This window comes from Lytechinus variegatus, chromosome 15 (genome assembly GCF_018143015.1).
Source record: "Lytechinus variegatus isolate NC3 chromosome 15, Lvar_3.0, whole genome shotgun sequence".
NCBI lineage: Eukaryota > Metazoa > Echinodermata > Echinoidea > Temnopleuroida > Toxopneustidae > Lytechinus > Lytechinus variegatus.
In genome coordinates this window covers 21,256,920-21,276,618 of record NC_054754.1, presented here as the reverse complement: position 1 = coordinate 21,276,618, position 19,699 = coordinate 21,256,920, and the positions used below count along the sequence as shown (strand labels likewise).

At 36.2% G+C, this 19,699-nt stretch overlaps 1 protein-coding gene across 1 annotated transcript; it reads right to left on the bottom strand.

The window, feature by feature from the left end:
- Positions 1-2,350: 2,350 nt before the first annotated feature.
- Positions 2,351-18,344, bottom strand: LOC121429135 (GDP-fucose protein O-fucosyltransferase 1-like). The gene is made up of 8 exons (XM_041626053.1): positions 18,058-18,344; positions 14,914-15,053; positions 13,189-13,301; positions 11,822-11,945; positions 9,553-9,718; positions 7,262-7,457; positions 4,738-4,968; positions 2,351-3,473 (listed from the first exon to the last, which is right to left on the bottom strand). Exons 2-8 carry the CDS (start codon positions 15,050-15,052, stop codon positions 3,258-3,260), a joined length of 1,185 nt encoding a protein of 394 aa, XP_041481987.1. The 5' UTR covers position 15,053; positions 18,058-18,344; the 3' UTR covers positions 2,351-3,257.
- Between the last annotated feature and the right edge of the window lie 1,355 nt (positions 18,345-19,699).

Genomic DNA, 19,699 nt, shown 5'->3' with positions numbered 1-19,699 from the left:
CCACATATGTCAAGATCAGGATGAGATAATGTGAAATATGTAATATAAAGGAGAAAATCTGAAAATTTGTGTACAAAACAAAGGGAGAGTTGTCCACAAAATCAGCAATTTAAAAGTGCGTTTGCCAATTTGAGGATCCCCATAGAAAGTACAACAAGACTTTTTAAATGTCCATAACTGGCTTCTTTCATGAACGATTTTGATGAAAAATTTGTAAAAATTGTTCCTCTCATTTTACCCTTTCCAATAAGCTTGCTCCTTTTTGAAGGTTTTGGTTTCCGTTAAGATGTAACAAACTCAATACAGGCTTTAAGCAAATCAAATCAGAAATATATCTGCCTACAATCCTAGAGGATATTTACATTATCGATGACAAATAAGAAACACACACAATTTGAATACATTACGACATCAACATACATGTAAGGCATATACGGAAACTTTCATCAGTTGGGGATGATAAATTAAACAATTTTAAGCTTCAACCAACCACAGGCAGCAAACTTTGTGACTGATCAATCGGCTTGAGAAAGTCTACAGGAGAGGACGAAAGCTTGGCCAAAACGATCATTAAGGTCGGTGGAAGCCTAAAATTGAGGCACATGTAAGGCACAATTGTAAAAGTCAACACACGGGTAGAAAACCACATATAATATCAAGCATCACGGTGAAAAACATCTTAATGTATTCAATATTTCTTGCAAATTCATATGCATCATGTTACATTATTCCCAATTCAATTTTAGATAATAATATAAAGTCGGATCGTACAAAAACTTTTTGATATATGTGCCAATCATTCTATGTCATATATAGAAATCTGATATTGGTGAACTAGAAAAATGTACTTTCCTCAAAACAAAGTCATCCTACTTTCAGCCTCATCTCAGTCTGTCAAAAGTTAATCTTCACAGCCTGTATTGAAGTCAGCTTTGGTCTAAATCTTTTCTCAAATTATGGAACAACATTATGTCAAATTTCACTGAAATTGTATTCATTTCGTGTATACTTACTTGTCAGTATAGTTATCACCAATTTTAGTGTGAAATGTGATTGACCTACCATTAGTTACCTGGTCAGAAGAAAAAATTCTTTACATCACGCTCCGAGTTAGACCTGAGTTCAACAAATGGGCCCATAATTCTTATCTCTAAATCTTAAAGGACAAGTCCACTTCATGAAAATGTTGATTTGAATCAATAGAGAAAAAACCGACAGGTATAATGCTGAAAATTTCATCAAAATAGGATGTAAAATAAGAAAGTTGTGACATTTTAAAGTTTCGCTTATGTTTTACAAAATAGTTATTTGCACAATTAAGTCACAAGCAAACGAGAGAATCAATGATTTCCCTCACTCACTATTTCTTTTGTTTTTTTATTGTTCGAAATTACACATTACATGTATTTCAATTTTTGCAGATTTGACAATAAGGACCCACTTGACTGAACCATAAAATGTTAAGCAAAGGTAATTGAACATGTTCAAAGATAAATAAAACTTTGTTTCACTGGACAATGTGGAGAAAATTATAATATTTCATACTTCATATAATAAAATACAAAAGAAATAGTGAGCGAGTGATGTCATCAGTTCCGTCATTTGCATACTGACTGGGTTGTTCATATAACTGTTTTGTGAAATTAAAGCGAAACTTCAAAATGTCATAACTTTCTTATTTTACATCCAATTTTGATGAAATTTTCAGTGTTATGCTTGTTGGATTTTTCTCTTTTTATCAAATCAAACTTTTGTTGGGGTGGACTTGTTCTTAAAATTTGTACATAATTTCTCACGATACTTACCATGAACAAGATTTCCCTGATAAATTACATCATACAATCATGAAAATTCATCTAAGTTGGTTGAAAATGTTATACTGTTATTTTTTTTTAAATCTCATCTCAACACAAGAAGAAATCTCACTGACAAAAGCTGCAATCAGTGGCTGAAAATTTGGAGGTTACTCTCCAAAATTGTTTTTCTCGTGGTGAGATCTTAAGTTTAACATGTTCTAAAATTACATGTACATTATAAATAAGGGTTCAACCCATACCATATATATTCAAGCATTGAATTTATACCAGCTTTTTAAACAGTCCTGAATCTAAAACACTTTCTGTATCAAGAGGCAGGTATACATAGTATCCACAAAGGTTTCTAACACAATTAACTTCAGAAGCAGAAAAGATCACAAACACTACTCTACAATATTGCACCCATCACCATTTCTTGTACTTATTTTACTGTACAAAAAAAATATGACCTATTTGCAAACTAGTTAGTAGAATCAATTAATTTCAATATTTAACCTTGGGTCATTTGGAATCGTCAAAAAAAGCATTTTCACCCTCCGCTCGGGGCGATTTCGCCCGTTAATTTTTTCCCCCTTAATTGAGGACATAAAGAAGAATTATGTGTACACGCATGAAGTGTGGGTAATTATTCCAGTGCTCAACCATAATGTGTATATGTTTTAAAAGATAGTGATGTGCATCCTTGTTGTTTGATACGCCATCCTCGTCTCAAAACCATTACCGGTCAATAGAACAAGTCATCTGTACCGGTCATTAGAACATCTTCCCGTCAGCTGAAATGTACGACTGGTCATATGATGGATTTGGGCCAATCATTTGATAAAGATCCATCACCACTTCATACGTGTTAATGCCCCGGGGGAGGAAGGGTACTCAAATTATAAGATGATATCTTTGTGCCGCACCAAAGCGTAAAAAGGGGGCTCGGGAACTAAACTTTGCTCTTAAAATGGGGGTCCCCAGAACAGCTCTAGTATCAACGATTCCTAAAAGTGCAAGGCTATTGAATAGCACAAATGTTTTGGAGCATTGCGTGAATACGCATGAAATCCGTCATGACATTTCTGTGTGATGAACCAATCAGCGGCCTCTGAATCGCTCTGCAAAGCTTTCGCTGTCACTGAACGCAGTTTGCCCATGTGCTGCACCGAGTATCAGAGCAGAGGGCACTGTCCCTAGAAACCACAAATTTGAGGATCTTCGAAACAGGGGAAAATAGGAATTTCCATGGCTTTCTAAATTGGTGATGCTCTGGAGCGGGACTTGGGCTGAGAATGGGGGTCTCGACCGTGGCACATACGTTCATACTAAGTGACCCCCCCGGAAATGCTTTAATGCTTTTAATGAATGTCTGCATTACTTTCTACACCATTTACATTTTATGATTTACACTATCTATCAGTACATTTATTCAGTTCTATACTACAAATGAAGCCGTCCTCATAACTCGCTGCGAGATTTCTGCGACCGCCTCTTCTTGATCCTCTCATAGTCTTCCCCGAATCCCCAGAAGGACGATGGCTTGCCCGCGGCATCCCTCTCCCTCTTTGCGAATGCCGAGAAGGACGAGACACAATTGCAGATGTAATGGTCAGACTTGCCTAATATAGCGAGGTCAACTTGTGGGTTTGACGGTTTGTGTTGCACTATCTTGACCTGAAGGAAAAAATCAATTACATTGAAGATACCGCATACATTCGTAATTCCAAAGGTTATATATTCCGAAGGTTCGTAATTCCGAAGGTTCATTAGTCCGAAAACAAAATGAGGTTCGTAATTCCGAAGGTTCGTTTGTCCGAAAACGAAGTGACATTCATAATTCCGAAGGTTTGTTAATCCGAAAAACAAATGAGGTTCGTAATTCCGAAGGTTCGTTTGTCCGAAAACTAAATGATTAACTAACCTTATTTCGTTTTTCGGATTAACGAACCTTCGGAACATCGAACCTTATTTCGTTTTCGGATTATCGAACCTTCGGAATAACGAACCTTCCGAATAACGCCACAAATGTTCGGATTAACGAACCCTTTTACATTTCCGGATTAACGAACATCGAAGTACAGGCAATTTATGTGTTTCGGAATTACGAAGTGTAACCGAAGATATATGTACATTCAAATCTGCTCTTAATAGAGTAAAACCTACCTATTAGAACCGTTTATTCCTTTCCGACATGTTTGTAAAACTTTTATTTTACATCCATTTATCAATACATTGAATTGTATATTACATAGAAATTGGAAGGGGTACTCCAGGCTGTACACATAAAAAATAGAGTAAACTTGAACACGAAAACTGTTGAAAATTTCATCAAAATCTGTTAAGAAATAAGGTACTTGTAAAATTTTGAAATCATTACCAAAATATGAATCATGTGCGATCATACTATAATATGACTAATATGATAAATCAATCAATCATTATGCATGAATGGACCAATAGATAGCGAAATAATTAAAACAGGTGAATATGAAGAAATACATTAGGAAATAAATCTATTAGCAAATATAGAATAAAAATATGGAAATACAATAGAAAATGTTAATAGATTGTTTTAAAAACTCCTATAATGAAAGAATAAAGGAACTTATCAATAAAGTAATTACTCTGGAGCATTGTGGCCCTGTGGATTAGTCTCCAGACTTTGGAACAGAGGGTCATGGGTTCAAACCCCAGCCATGGCGTAATTTCTTCAGCAAGAAACTAATCCACAATCTGCTGCAATCAACCCAGGTGAGGTAAATGGGTACCGGTAGGAAATAATTCCTTGTGCGCTCTGAACGCCTAGCTTAGCCGGGTAATATAGCAGCGCCTTGAGCACCTAACAAGGTGGATATGTGCGCAATATAAATACCCTATATTATTATTATTACTTTTCATTTTCATTATTATTACTCATTTAACATTATATCGGTTTTACCTTTGAGGGAAGAAACTTTTTCAGAGATTTAACATCAGGTTCTACATCCGATGCAATAAACACCCCTTCAGCCTTGATCTTTTTGACAACGGCTTTAATCTGTTCTTTGACGAGGTCAAACGATGGCATACAAAGATCGTCCGTCAGAGAGCCGAATTCTTGTTGGTAGCCGAGGCACTGGGGCGAGGCAAAGAGCTGTTTTGCGTCTTTCACATGCCTGCATGCATTGACCTATGGGATCAAATGAATTGTAACAACAAGTAATATTAAAACTTCTTTCAAGGACAAGTCCATCCCAACAAGAAGTTGGTTTGAAGAAACAAAGAAAAATGCTGAACAGATCATAAAATCGGTTGGAAAAAAAGAGAGTTATGACATTTCAAATTTTTGCTCAATTTAACGAAACAGTCATATTCACATCCTGATCAGTATGCAAGTGAGGAGACAGATGACATCATCCACTAAATATTTCTTTGTATTTCATCACATGAAAAAATAATTATTTTCTCCTCATTGTCATGTGAAACAATAGTTTATTCCTCCCTGAACATGTGGAATTGCCACTGTTTTAATATTCTGTGGTTCAAACAAGAGGGTCCAATTGTCAAATTGGTAAAAATTGAATTATTGTATAATTCAAACAATAAAAAACAAAATAGTGAATGAAGGACATCATCGATTCTCTCATTTGCATATCACCGAGTTTTACATATACCTGTTTCATGAAAAGTGAGCTAAGCTTTAAAATGTCATAATTTTCTTATTTTACGTCCAATTTCGACGAAATCTTCAGCATTACGCTTGTTGATTTTTCTGAAGTGAACTTGGCCTTTAACAATTCAGAGATGTACATGCACAGGGTAATTCCACCGCAACAAAAATTGAATTAATATATTTAAAGGGAAAAGTCAAACAAGCATAACACTGAAAATTTCATAAAAATCCAACATAAAACAAATATAAAAAGTTAGCCGGTATATCGCATCTTAAAATTGTACTTCTTTTCACAAAGCACAACTATGACACACACTATCACTTTTCTATTACCGTACATGGAGAATTGTAAAATATTCCAAATATGAAGATGAGATTTCACACAAAAATAGAAGCTTTTTATTAAATGACAATAGATTGGAGCAATAGTAATCTATGGTCAGGGAAGTATCAAAATTTGTTTCACATCATAAAGAGGAAAATATCCTTCATGTTTCATATCATGAAATATAGAATAGCAATTAGGTGAAATCTTTGGTTCCCTAACTGACCACGATACTGTTTTGTGAAATGAAGCAAAACTTAAAAATGTGAAAACTTCTTTAAAATTTCAAAATCACATGATAACGATTATACAAAAAACAAGTATATCTAGATGCAGATCTTGTTAGACATAACTAAGCAATATTTTGAAATGTCATAGCTTTCTTATTTTACATCTGATTTTGATTAAAATTTCGATGTTATGCTTGTTGGATTTTCCTCTTTTTATTAAAAGTGGATTTGCCCTTTAATTCAGCTACATGTGCAGCTTTTTCCTCTTTGCCCATCCCCCCTCCCCAACAAAAAAGGTCTCTGTGACATTTTGGGGTGAGGGGCAAAGAGAAAAAAGCTATATTTTTATGACCACTAATGTTTCATTGTCTCTGTAAACAAATTGTTTTGAGCTTTAAAACACCCTACAGGGTGGGAAGTGTTTCGTGTCTCAAACAGTCAAACCTGTTCTAGTTGCCTCCTGTCTGTAGTGAAAATCTGTCTTATGTGTCCATCAAAATTGTCTCCCAGTTAAAAGGAATGAGTGTTATACAGTGCGTCCCAGAAAAAAAGGAAACCAAGATTCTTGTGTTTTTAATTAAAAGGCAAAAGAAATATGCTATTTCATTTACATAATCACATAATTCAGTTATTCCTCTTTACTTTGATGCCTGATATGAGACGAACACTTCACGCATTAATGAGCAAGATGAGTTTGAAATTTTAATGTCGAAACTGGTTTGCGCAGAAAATTTGGTTCATCATACCATTGTGCGTAATCGAAGATTGGCTCATTAGCATTTCTTTTGTATTCTTTGTTAAGTTTCTCTCACTGATCCCTGAAATGAGAGTCGATTCAGATTCACACGTGAGATTCTCCGCTAATCGTTTCTGATATGCCTCAATATTTTTGTTTGTAATCTGCCATAAGTGAACGATTTGCCAAGCTGTTGGTTTCAAATAAGCATCAAATTTACAGTAAAAAATATTTAATAACTATGATATCTATCTCTGAAAGCGGGTTTCCTTTTTTTTTGTGGGATGCACTGTAGAACCCGTCTACAAAAGCTACTGTACCTGCCTACGGTAGCCACTTTCCCTGTTTCCCTCTTTCCTCTGTTTCCCTCATGTGCCCTTCACAGACAGGTTTGACTGGAGTGATTTTCTCAGACAAATTTGTTCTGGGCCAATCACAGGAAAGGAATCCTGTAGCTTATAACAGTTGTCAGTGAAAATCAGGGACTGTTTGTTTCTTGAAAAGCTCCCCCGAACTCACCCAATCCGACCCTTGTCGCATGTGCACTGCGACAAACGGTCCCCCTGAAAGGTTCTCCTGAATGAACTGATCTGCTTGCCCGTCTATTTCTTCAGACCAGTGCAGATATTTATGGAGTTGTCTGTTCTCCTGGGTCACCGGGAAGGCGGCAGGGGCGCCAGAGAGGGCAATCACAGGGTACTCCGACACTGGGAACCTAGATGAGACATTTAGAGGCACACAAAAACATTTGTTTTATTATTAAATTCTCACATGAATAATCAAACATGGCACAGAAGGGCAATTATTTGCAGTGGATATTCCTTTCACAGTTTTCTTTCTAAATGACAGGAAATAATGATAACTCATTATAGTAATAATTTTTGTTACTTCTCAATAATAAATTTTATCTATCACAAGTGGTCTGCAAAGAGTATTGCAACCGTGGAACAAGGGAGGGAGCTTGTGTAAAATATAGACATCAAAGAATGAGATCAATGATTTCTTTTTTAAATGGACAAACAATACGAAATCTTTGGATATTTGAATATTGACAAAAATATCATACTACTGATATTCTCCCACTGGCAATGAGACCCGAATTAGTGGTGTCAAACATGAACAACTCTTCCCTTTTGCTGGACACAGAGAGATATCCTGTCTCTTTTTGCGTATTATAATATTTCAAACTCTGACATGCCCTCTAATAAACAGAACACCAGGGTCCCGTCATACGAGGAGTTACGATTGATCAGGGGCCCATTTCATAAAGAGTTGCTATCATAGCAACTCTGGTAGAATAGCAGCTTTTACTTGCTATACTTGCAACTTGCTATGATAGCAACTTTGCATTTCATGAAAGCACATTGACTTTCCAGCGAATTATTTGAATAGTCATGTACGAGGCTGATTAGGGGGAAATCCCCTTCCTCTCCACTCTTTTTACAAGGTGACCCTAATCAATTCTATGTAAATATATCATTGTCATAGTATATTCTGCAATAAATTTGAACAATGTCCCTTGTAAACAAAGAGAAGCACACTGAATTTCCAAGTAAACAATGAATGAATGAATATACATCATGGTAATGAAATATTTTGAACAAACATACAGTTTAGGTGTTAACATTGTTGGCCTTCCATAGTTGCAATTGATTGGATCAATCGCAACTCTTTGTAAGACGGGACCCTGATGTACCCACAGACACAAAGAGACAATGAAGTGAAACATGAACAAAAGTAGTGGGAAGGTCATCATGTGTGACATCATGTCTTGGTCACATTGTCAAGTAACCCAGGGAACTCCCGCCCGCTACGCGGGTGGGAGCCCAGGAGCTTACCATGTAATTGACCATACTCACGGGACAAGGGTAGATTATGGTCAAAATATCTAGCAAGATAAATCATGAAAACAGAAATTATTCACTTACCACGATTATATGGATGATGGTCTAACGAGTGGCAGTTTTTCCGACATCTGGGCATAGACTGGAACCTCAAAAAAACGAAAAGTTCTCTCCTTCTACCCCCGTCTCGATCGGCCATTTTTGTTATGAATTGTAACGAAATGGTCGATCGAAACGGGGGTAGGAGAGAACTTTTCGTTTTTTGAGGTTCCAGTCTGTGCCCAGATGTCAGGAAAACTGCCACTCGTTAGACCTTCATCCATATAATCGTGGTAAGTGCATAATTTCTGTTTTCATAATTTATCTTGCTAGATATTTTGACCATAATCTACCCTTGTCCCGTGAGTATGGGTAAATACACGGTCAGCTCCTGGGTTAATTGTCAAGAGGACAATTGCCATATTATACTCATAACTTCCTCGTCATTCATTCAATATTTCTCAAACTTTAATTGGTCCATTTCCTTGATTCATTGTGGAAGAGCCATAGTGTAGTGGTTCTGACCCTCGCCTTGTAAACAAAGGGTCGTGTGTTCAAATCACACCACGGTCTAGCGTCCTTTGGCAAGGTGTTAATCCACAGTTTGCCACTCTCGACCCCGGTGCTAAATGGGTACCCGGTAGGATGCGAAAGATATTGTTTGTTTACATTTGCCAGCGCCATAATGAGGCTGCGATGAATGCAAGGAATGCTCTCCAAGGAGTGGACATTGTGCACTTTTTGTGCGGGATTGAAATGAATCCAATGACCGGGGTAATAATATGCTGTAAAGCGCTCTGAGCCATTCTGAGAAAAGCACTTTATAAAAATTGGCTTTTATTATTACTATTCATTTTTCTCTTTTTTTTCTGATTCAACTGGTTTGAAGAATGTCATTTTCCTTAAAACTTTTTTAAAATATCTTACTTGGCTTCCCACATATTTCTTGCGTTAGGCAAATGGGTGTTATAGGAAAGTGGGCCATATTCCTTGTACTCGAAGAAGTCAATGTGATGGTTGTCCCAGAATGGTCCGAAAGGATTTCCCTCCTTCATCTTGCAGTCCGTCCCATCTCTGAAACGGTAACAGAATCCTGGAACAAAAATGGGCCTGTAATTTTAATATTTTCTGTGCAAGACCACTTTATCATAAAGCATGTTTGCATTCCATGACTACTAAAGGGGGGTCTATCCTTGCTCATAAACTGTGTAAGAGAGAAGATAAATAAGTAGAACAAGATGGTGAATGTTTGACAGAAATCGGACAAGCAATAAAAAAGCTATCATGGCTATCGTAATATTGAGATCCACAAGACTATGTAAATTTCAAATTGACAACTGTGTAATTAGGACAAGTTTAGGGACAAATTGAAAGAAAAATAGAATTTGAAGTAGAAACTTTGAGAAAAATATGACATCTTATTTTATGTATTGGAGTAAATGGAAGATTAGACCTTGCATTTAATCACCACGAAATCACCAATGTGGCCAATTTCAAGTCTCCATGGGTATAGTGATTTCAAATTTTAAGAACTTTTTGAAACTCATAGCTTTCTCATTGCTTGTCCGATTTTGTTCAAAGTTTCACCCATTTACATGTCTGATTTTTCTTTTTCCTCTAAAAAACAACTTGCTATTCGGGTTGGATTTGCCCTTTAAAGACTATCACCATACCTGCCCATGACAGACTTTCCTTCCGCAACAACATTGCCCACTTTGTGCTGCATTCAATACGGGTGAGGTAAATGGAAACTGGGTCCCATCTTACAAAGAGTCGTGATTGAGCTTATCAACGCCTTTGATGCAATCAATTTCAAATGTATGGAAATCCATCAAAGTCATTATTTTTCCATCAGGACATTTACACAATGTTATCAAGATAACAATGAATGTATGAATGCACATATTTAGGAAAAAAAATGAGAACATACATGCATATCAGATGTTGGCATTGCTGGCTTTCCATAATTGTGGTTTATCGGATCAATCGCGATTCTGTGTAAGACAGGGATGTGGTTTACATGTATGATGTAGCACCTAAATACATGCTCCAATCATGGATAACTTTTAAATTGCTTTAATACTGCTTTATAAAACCATTCCTGGTGGGTGTTTCATAAAGCTGTTCGTAAGTTAAGAGCGACTTTAAGAACGACTGGCGATCCCTTCTTGCGGTAAGATGTATATTGAATTGGCGATGGTTTAGCGCGTAAGAAAGGATCACCAGTCGTTCTTAAAGTCGCTCTTAACTTACGAACACCTTTATGAAACGGCACCCAGGGTCCATTTCCAGATTCCACTGAAAGTCTAAATGTAAAGAAAAAGTCTGGTACTGCTACCATCAAAAATAACGATGTTCACAGAATTGATCAAATATACACAGAATTATAAAAACTGTATATTTTTCAGGAAAAGGTACATTGCACTCCACATAGTAATATATTATCATTTTAAGCAATCCTGGGCCCCATCTTTTGCAATTGATCTGATCACTCACAACTACGGATGGCCAGCAACATCTATTACCCATGTTTGTTCAAAATATTTTCTAACTATGATGTGTATTCATTCATTCATTTTTTTGTTGAAAATTCACTGTGCTTCTCTTTGTTTACATAGGGCATTGGGCAAATTTCCTGGCGAAAAAAATATGACACTGATGGATTTCCATAGAGTTACGATCGCTCCATAACTCTTTGTAAGGCGGGCCCCTGAATTATTTTAATTCATATGAGTTGTTATACATGCAAATAAGGGCTCTGCCCTAAAGCAGGGGTGTGAGTGGTCACAAATAAAAAGATCTGAAAAAACTGAAGAGTATTGAAAAAGTCTGAAATAGAAAGAGCTCCCATACTCTTTGTACAGAGGAAAGCCAATTAGAACCTGAAAGTAAGCTGAAAATCACAACAAAATCTGAAATCAGAAAAAAAATCTGAACTCTCACACCCCTGCTAAAGAGAAACCGTCAGGATAGCCCCTTAAAATTTCCTATTAAAATTTGAATTCTAAACCAGAACTCATACTTAGCTTTAAGAACATCTCTCAGAAACACTATCAATTCCAGAAAACATGTTCATGATTTAACAATGAACCTTTTCTTTCCATTTTTCATTCATTCCCCCCCCCCCCATTTTTTCCTGTTTTTTTTTTTTTTGGGGGGGAGAGTTTCAAGAAATGGGGTGCCACTTCATACGTACCTGTACGTTTCTCCTTTGGCCATAAAGAAGGAGCTAACTCCTTCATAAAGGTTTCCATGGTGATGACCCGATGATATTCACGGAGCGGGTCAACCTTGAAGTACTTGTCAAACGGAATTTGAGCCTGAAAGCAGGAAACAAATAAGATTTGAACTAACGAATCCGAGGAAATTATAAAAATACACTAGCACATCAATGATGTGGAGTTCATCCGGCATCTTGCAACGAAATTTAACACAATTTTTAATTTCAGCCCAGTTGACACTGTAGTGAATTATATTGGTGACATATATATATTGAGGAAATAGAATTGAAATTGATGAAGAAATGACAGAGAAGCATTTTTGTGATTTATGAATAAATTTTGTATGAATTAGCATAAATAATTTTCTAGTCAGAATTTCTAAATTCTGTGCAGAACCTCATGTAGCTCTCAGATGGAAAAAAATCAAATTTAGTCAACAAATAAATAATAAGCACTTTTTGTAAGTTTTGGAAAAATATGCATAAATTCACATGTTTAATGAGTTTCAAAATTCTGTGTAGAAATTTTGTATCCCCACCTAGAGCTATCATATAGCTAAAGCAAACAAAATTGACATTGATCAACAAATGAAAGAGAAAAAGCACTTTTTGTGATTTATGAATAATTTTTAAAAATTCTGTTTGGCAGTTTGGTGACCCTCATGTAGCTCTACCAGATGGATGAAAAAAATCTAAATTGGTCAACAAATAAAGAAGGTGAAGCATTTTTTTGTGTGATTAGGCCAATTTCCTATAAATTAGCATAAATAATTTTCTAGTCAAAATTTCAAAATTTTGTGTAAAGGTTTGTTGAACTTCATGCAACTCTACCAGATTGGAAAAAAAAAAATTGGTCAACAAATAAAGAAGAAGCATTTTATGTAAATTTTTTAAAATATGCATAAATTAGCATAAAAATCTTCCTAGTCAAAATGTCAAAATTCTGTATAGAAGTTTGGTGAACCTCATAAAGCTCTACAAGATGGAACAAAAAAAATCAAAATTGGTCAACAAATAAAAAAGGAGAAGCATTTTTTTGTGAATTTTGAAAAATGTGCATAAATTAGCACATTTAAGTTTCAAAATTCTACATGTAGTACTATCATATAAAAGCAAAGAAGCATTTTGAAATAGTGGACGGACGACAGATGACGGACACCACGCCATGGCATAAGCTCATCGGCCCTTTGGCCGGATGAGCTAAAAACTGTAAAATGTCATGTCATTCTTATTTTAATCTCATTATGGTGGATTATCATAATCATGCTTGTTTCATTTCTTTCTATTTTTATTCAGATCGACTTGTTTTGGGGTGAACATGGTTTTAAAAAAGGAAAACCTACAGCGCGGCTTGGTTTTCCGTAATCGTTCCAAGGCGGAAGGATGAGGGTTCTGTCCAGACCATGAGCGAAGGAAAGAGCTCCTAGGAAGTGATCAGCTTGGTTACCGAAACGACCTGAAAGACAAAATCAAGATCAGAGATTGAATTATGAATATTGCTCTGCGTTCTTTTGTTACACATGTTGAATGCTATCACTGTGTAGTGTGCACAATGCAGGCAAAACCGCTGGCTACTTCTCACATCTTACTGCCTAAATCTGCAACATTTGATAAGCTTAAACCTTGCAACGACTAATCAGTATTGTTAAGTTATCGTTTTGAAATAGAAGAGAATGTAAAATCTCCAAAACTGTGTATCTCCCTCAAGAAATAGAGGAAAATGTCACAGAATGATGTAAATGTATTACTTTGAGATGAAATGCGAAAGAAGAAATGGTTGTTTTACAAAACAAAAACACATTGCAATGAATGAGGATTTTCAAGGGCTCCTAAAGTTTCTAGGAAGCTTTCAAACATTTTGTGGGCGATTTCCAAAATCACCCTAAGCCCCCAAATAATTTTGTCCCTGCATGTCCACAGACAGAGCTTTATTGAAAAGCCAAAGTTATACAATTGATGCTGGGTTTACCTGGGGGTGTTTCACAAAGATTTAAGTATGACTTAGAGTCGCACTTAAACGTCTTGTTGCGCGCGGTATAAAAGGCATGACAGCATTGGTCAGATCATGCCAAGAGGACGCGCACTACTGCGTATTGATCAATAAGATTGCGCGTCGCTTATAATGTACGCGTCAACATTTAAGTGCGACCTAAGTCATACTTAAATCTTTGTGAAACACCCCCCTGGGCAGCATTTCAAGAAACAGATAGTCAGTGATCTTCACCGACTATTGTTACAACCTACCGAAATCCAAGTATCTGATTGGCTCAGAGCAAGATTTTCACTGAAAAATCACTGAAAATGTGTTAATGAAACCTGGACCTGCAAGGTGCAGTCATTACACAATAAAGCATCAATACTATCGAAATATGCATGGATTGAAGAAACTCATTAAAAAATCTGTGATACTTTGAGACCATGCTTGCAAACAGTGGGGCGAAAGCTACTGTTAAGATTATTTCTAAAATACCTCCTTGATATCAATGGTTCACCCTCTCACAAGACTATGCTTCTAAATCTCTCCTCTCTGACCCTATACTTCTTACTAAACAAGATGTACAATTTTTTGTCCATTGGATATTTATTTCTGATGACATATCTACAAAGTATATCAAGGTACTATCAGATCATTTGTTTTTCTGACTTGGAAACAGAAACAGCAAAAAACGGATTATTGAGCCAAAAGTTCTGGCCCAAACTGATTCTTCAGTTGTGATGTTAAACAGAAAAAGGTCAATAATCAATGACAAATATCAGGAATAAAATCAAACATTTGAAAAAAAGTTTTGTTTACTCTTTTCTACTTGTAGAAAACAGTAAACAAAATTATTATTTTGTAAAATTATTTTCTATATTATTTTTCCCTGCATGAAGGAAATTTAACATTTTCAACTTTTTGTGTTTGTTTTTGTGGTTGAAATTCAGAAAGATTAATCCCTTACATACATGTATATTTGTGAAATGAATTTATCTCTTGCTTTGATAAAAAACAGTAAATTGAACAAGGATACGGATGAGAAGTCATTATGTTACTTGAGTTGGAAACACAAAAACTTTAATATACCTACCCATACAGGGGCAGTAGACTACATATCCGTTGGGATCAACGTTTCTTATGTCAGATCCACAGACGTGTGAGAACAGTACCATAAGATAAAGGCTCCATAGCATTACAGAACTCTTCCTGTTTGCACTATCCATCACCATTCTGAGTAAGCAAAAAAAATGGTATATTGTTAAATACTATTGCTAGCAACAAATTCAAACACAAATCAATAGAATAAGTGAACTAAATATTATGTGCTTTCATAGTACATATGTCAGGGAATGCATAATAAGTACCCTTTATCATTATCAATTCATCCACCGACATCATCATCATCTTTTCCTCTTCTTCTTCTTAATCACCATCATCATCATCATTGTCCCCATCATCTTCTTCATCATCATTGTCATCATCATCATCATCATCATCATCATCATCATTATCATTGTCCCCATCATCTTCTTCATCGTCATTGTCATCATCATCATCGTCATCATCATTGTCTCCAATCATCTTCATCATCATCATCGTCATCATCATCATCACCATTACCACCTTCAGGACAAGTCCAAGATATTGTGCACCTTACATAAGGCATTCATATATGTTCGACCTATTTAACAAGTGGAATGCCACTGGCAGTCTTGCCTGCATTACACAATATAGCAGCTATGCTGGCTTTGAACACAAATACTAATTATTCACAGAAAAAATAGAATACTTAATGTTCATTGACTCTAAATGACCTCGATCATGTGACCTAAGACTCGTTCAAATCGAACATTGATACTTGATTACCACCCTTATGTCCACGTTTCATGAACTAGATCCATAAACTTTCAAAGCTGTGATGGCAATTCAACAAATATCAATGTGGCCAAAGTTTATTGTCCTTGGTGATTTGACCTGAAACTCACACAGGATGTTCGATGATACTTGATTACTCTCATGTCTTAATTTCATGAACTTGATCCATATACTTTCAGGTCATGCGTCATGAGCTCCCCCCCCCCAAAAAAAAAAGGGTGGTGCTGTTACACATTTTGGCTTCGTGCTATAGTAATTCTTAATTATTTTCAAAACCATAGAGGCTATTCCAACAAATTTAGTATCATTTTAAAGCTGAATTAATAAGGCAATAGCCTGGAAAGTTTCATTGCTGTAGACTTTAGAGAACTTGACTTATAGCTCTCAAAAGTCAGGACACCAGAGGTGATGAAGGGTGGTGCCGGAAGCGGCGCCGCCTGTGCAAAGTCAATGGGAAAATGCAAGTTTTGGTGAAATTTTTGGGAAAACATCAATATTTTTGTTAAAACTTGGCCTAAACCTACAAAACTTGGTATCAAATTAAAGCTAACATACTCTTCTTTACTGTCTAATGGTTGAAAAGTAGGTTTGGCCATGTCATAGACCTGTGTGATAAGGTTGAAACATGAAAATCTGATAAATAAAATTTGCAATGTCTTAATTTTTACATTTCTTCCAGATTGACACATATTTGAATGACAGTTATTGTTTAGCACTAAGACCCCTGTTACATCTGAGAGATTCCCTACCTCGGGCCGGCCCGGGGCCTACCTCGGGTCGGAAAGAAATCAGATGTAAACATCCCAAACCTACCTCGGGCCACCTTTTAGCGAACCTACCCGAGACCACATCCAGAGGTAGTCTCGGGTAGGTATCGGGCCGGCCCCGGTCCACCGATTCGTAGATGTAAACACACACAAGCTTTCGAACCTATCTCGGTCCGTTCGCCAGCTGTCAAATTACGTCGTATAGTGCGTGCTATCCCCTCCCCAGCCCCGTCGTTCTTCGAATGTTTTTGCGGCATGCGACATGTGAATCGTTGATAAAGTCTTTGATTTGAGTGAAAAGAAGCATTTTAAACGTATCCTTTTCAAGTCGATCATATCTTCAACGACTGCTGGGATCAGCATTCTTTCAGAATCTCGGGTAACTTCAATTAGCGCGCGCGAATTATTCGGAGCCTAGATCGAGAGCGCCTTTAAAGGTGTCAGCAATCGGATGCCGCTCGAAACAGTACAGATAGGGCGATAGGGGAGGGAATGAACACTGTAATGTAAACAGACCACATTTCGGACTCGTCCGTTCGCGAAGCTAATCCACCAATAATCCAGTCAAGGTTGCAAGTGGACTCGGTCGGGTCTCGGGTAGGAAACTTTCAGATGTAACAGGGGTCTAACTTGCATCAATTACAGTTCTGGGGGATGAAAATACTGCTTAGTATCAAGGCAAATCATCCAAATTATTAACTGACAAAGGTCAATGACCTTCAAACATCCAGAAAATTTAGAAGGTTTAGCATTATTTTCTTAAAAGCACCAAGTTTGTACATCTTCACTGATGTCTTATTACACATTCACGTAACACTTCCCTGCACTGACATTAAACAATAAGTATCTGTGTGAAATGGTCAAATTGACATAACCTACCTCAAATGCTATCATATCAAAGGACTGCATACTTTTTTTGGCTTTGAACTCATCAAACCCGCCATGGCTTTAAACCATCAAACACAGACTATGTGGATATAATGTGTGCAATTGCACTTTAGAAACTTCTTTCATGAAGCTGCAGTAGTCATATAAATACTGTATATGTATGTATGTAAATATAGCATCTGCAAACTTGTTTCAGTCTTTACTCCTGAACCTATAGACATTGTCTCTTGCATGTCAACATCACTTGGCAGATCATTGTAATAAGAGCCTCGGTAAGCAAATTGTGTAACTTACATTTCAATTGTTACTTTTCCTTTGAATTGTTTATGTACCTACATGTACCATCAATTCCTTTTAAAATGTTAATAACTTATAAATTCTGATGTACAAGGCAAAGAAAACCCAACAAATGTTGGTATTGCAAGCGTTATAAACACCTGGTATACGATTCCTGAAACGCGATTTTCAATTTTCTGATCACTAATTGAACATGAACCCTACTCATGACAACTTAATGTATTGTAAGGAACAATATGTTTATCAACTGAAAAATTTTGTGAAATAAGAAATTTATGTTAAAATCTAGACTTAACTCAATTAAGTCTGCGCACCTAAACTTGATTTTTTTTTAATTTAAAAAGTTATTCTTTCGTGCGCATGCAGACTTTGCCTTTTTTGAACCACCGGCACCAATCACCATTTACCTTATTTTGGTGGAGACAGTCACCTATAATAGATGGAACTCTCTATTCTGTAGATGTCTTGGTAAGCAATAGACCTCTTGCACCTTTTAACCAAGCAGATACAGGTCAATTCATTGAGAAGCAGCCATCATCCTACGTGAAAAAAAAAATGCCGCAGGGTGCTGAGAGACCGGTCATAGTGCAAAGAGTGCCGGGAGCTTCGGCTGGAACGCTCGCTAGCTCTCGCTATTCACACCCACTTTTCAGGCTGCTTGTGATGACGTGCTATTGCTATGGTATCATTTACGTAGCAAATAAAATAAAAAAACATGTACCAATTTTTCCATCGAATTTCCTTTTTCCCTATTTTTTTGTCTCTCTTTATATCTATCTGCCTTTCTATCACTTCCTAAGAATTTGCAGTCAACGTAAATTTGTTTCTTACATTCTCTCTTCCATCCAAACTCTCTGCTTATCCCTTATTTCTCTTCCCTTTACATATTGCAAGTTTCATTGCTAATATAATTAATCCATTAGCCTATATATTTCTATGCTGAACTTTTATTATGTTACTTATCTTTCTAAAAATTTACTTCATCTAAACTAAAATGTAAATTGATCCCTTCATCCATTGCCGCCGATCACTTGAAATATGTATATACCAATATGTACATATGATATTGGTATACATAATTATGTATATACCAATAAATTGTATATATGTATAGAACGTACAAATGAATAAATTAAAGATAATTATAATTTCAGAATTTATATTAGCCGCTTCTTTGATCAGCCTTGGCTTATAGGCTTGCTGGATTGGGCGTAAAGATAGGGGGTTGGGGGAGTTGGGAGCCATGCCTTCTCCCAGTATTCCAAGACGTAGCAAAACAAATGATGACATGAACAAATGGGAATAGAAATATGGGCCCCGTCTAACAAAGAGTTGCCATTGATCCGATTAACCACAACTATGGAAAGTCAGCAATGCCAACATTCAAAATTCATGTTTGCCCAAAATATTTTTTAGATGATGATGTATACACTCATACATTTCATAGGTGTCTTGATAATTTGGTGTGTTCCTTTATTGTTATAAAGGACATGTTGCAAATTTCCTGTATAAATTTTTTTTTTTTTTTGTATTGAGTAGTTTTTATTGACAACTTCAATTCATATACAAAATAAAATATATATAACAAATAAAACTTTGAAACATAATATTTTCATGAATCAATGTTACAATAAAACACAATGTCAAACATCTTCCAATACATAATTATAAATAACATAGATGATAATTATATGCATCAAGAAGAAACTTCTACAGAAAATTCCAACATATTGATTTTTTTTCCAGTGTCAAATAAAAAACATAAGAGAAATTTTCCAAATACAAAAATAAATACATAAATCATTAATAAAACCTAAACGAATTGAAGCCATCAGCATATATATTTTGACCCATCACCTCGGCCTCTTCACCCAAATAAATTCAAACACAAACTCAGCCCTTGTCATTACCCCCCCCCCCCCCCTCCCTTGAACACCCCCATCCCCAATCCGGTGGAGAACTGGCTCTGGGCTCCAATACATGGTCTAATATTTAAGTTTTCCCATTTAGAGAAATGGATTGTAAGAGTCCCCCTCTTTGTTGCTAATT

Coding starts and splice junctions, on each gene's coding strand:
- LOC121429135 (XM_041626053.1), bottom strand. CDS start 15,052: ATGGTGATGGATAGTGCAAACAGGAAGAGTTCTGTAATGCTATGGAGC. Junction 9,719..11,821: donor GCCAAAGGAGAAACGTACAG/GTACGTATGAAG, acceptor TTTTTGTTCCAG/GATTCTGTTACCGTTTCAGA. Junction 3,474..4,737: donor AAAAGTTTCTTCCCTCAAAG/GTAAAACCGATA, acceptor TTTTTCCTTCAG/GTCAAGATAGTGCAACACAA.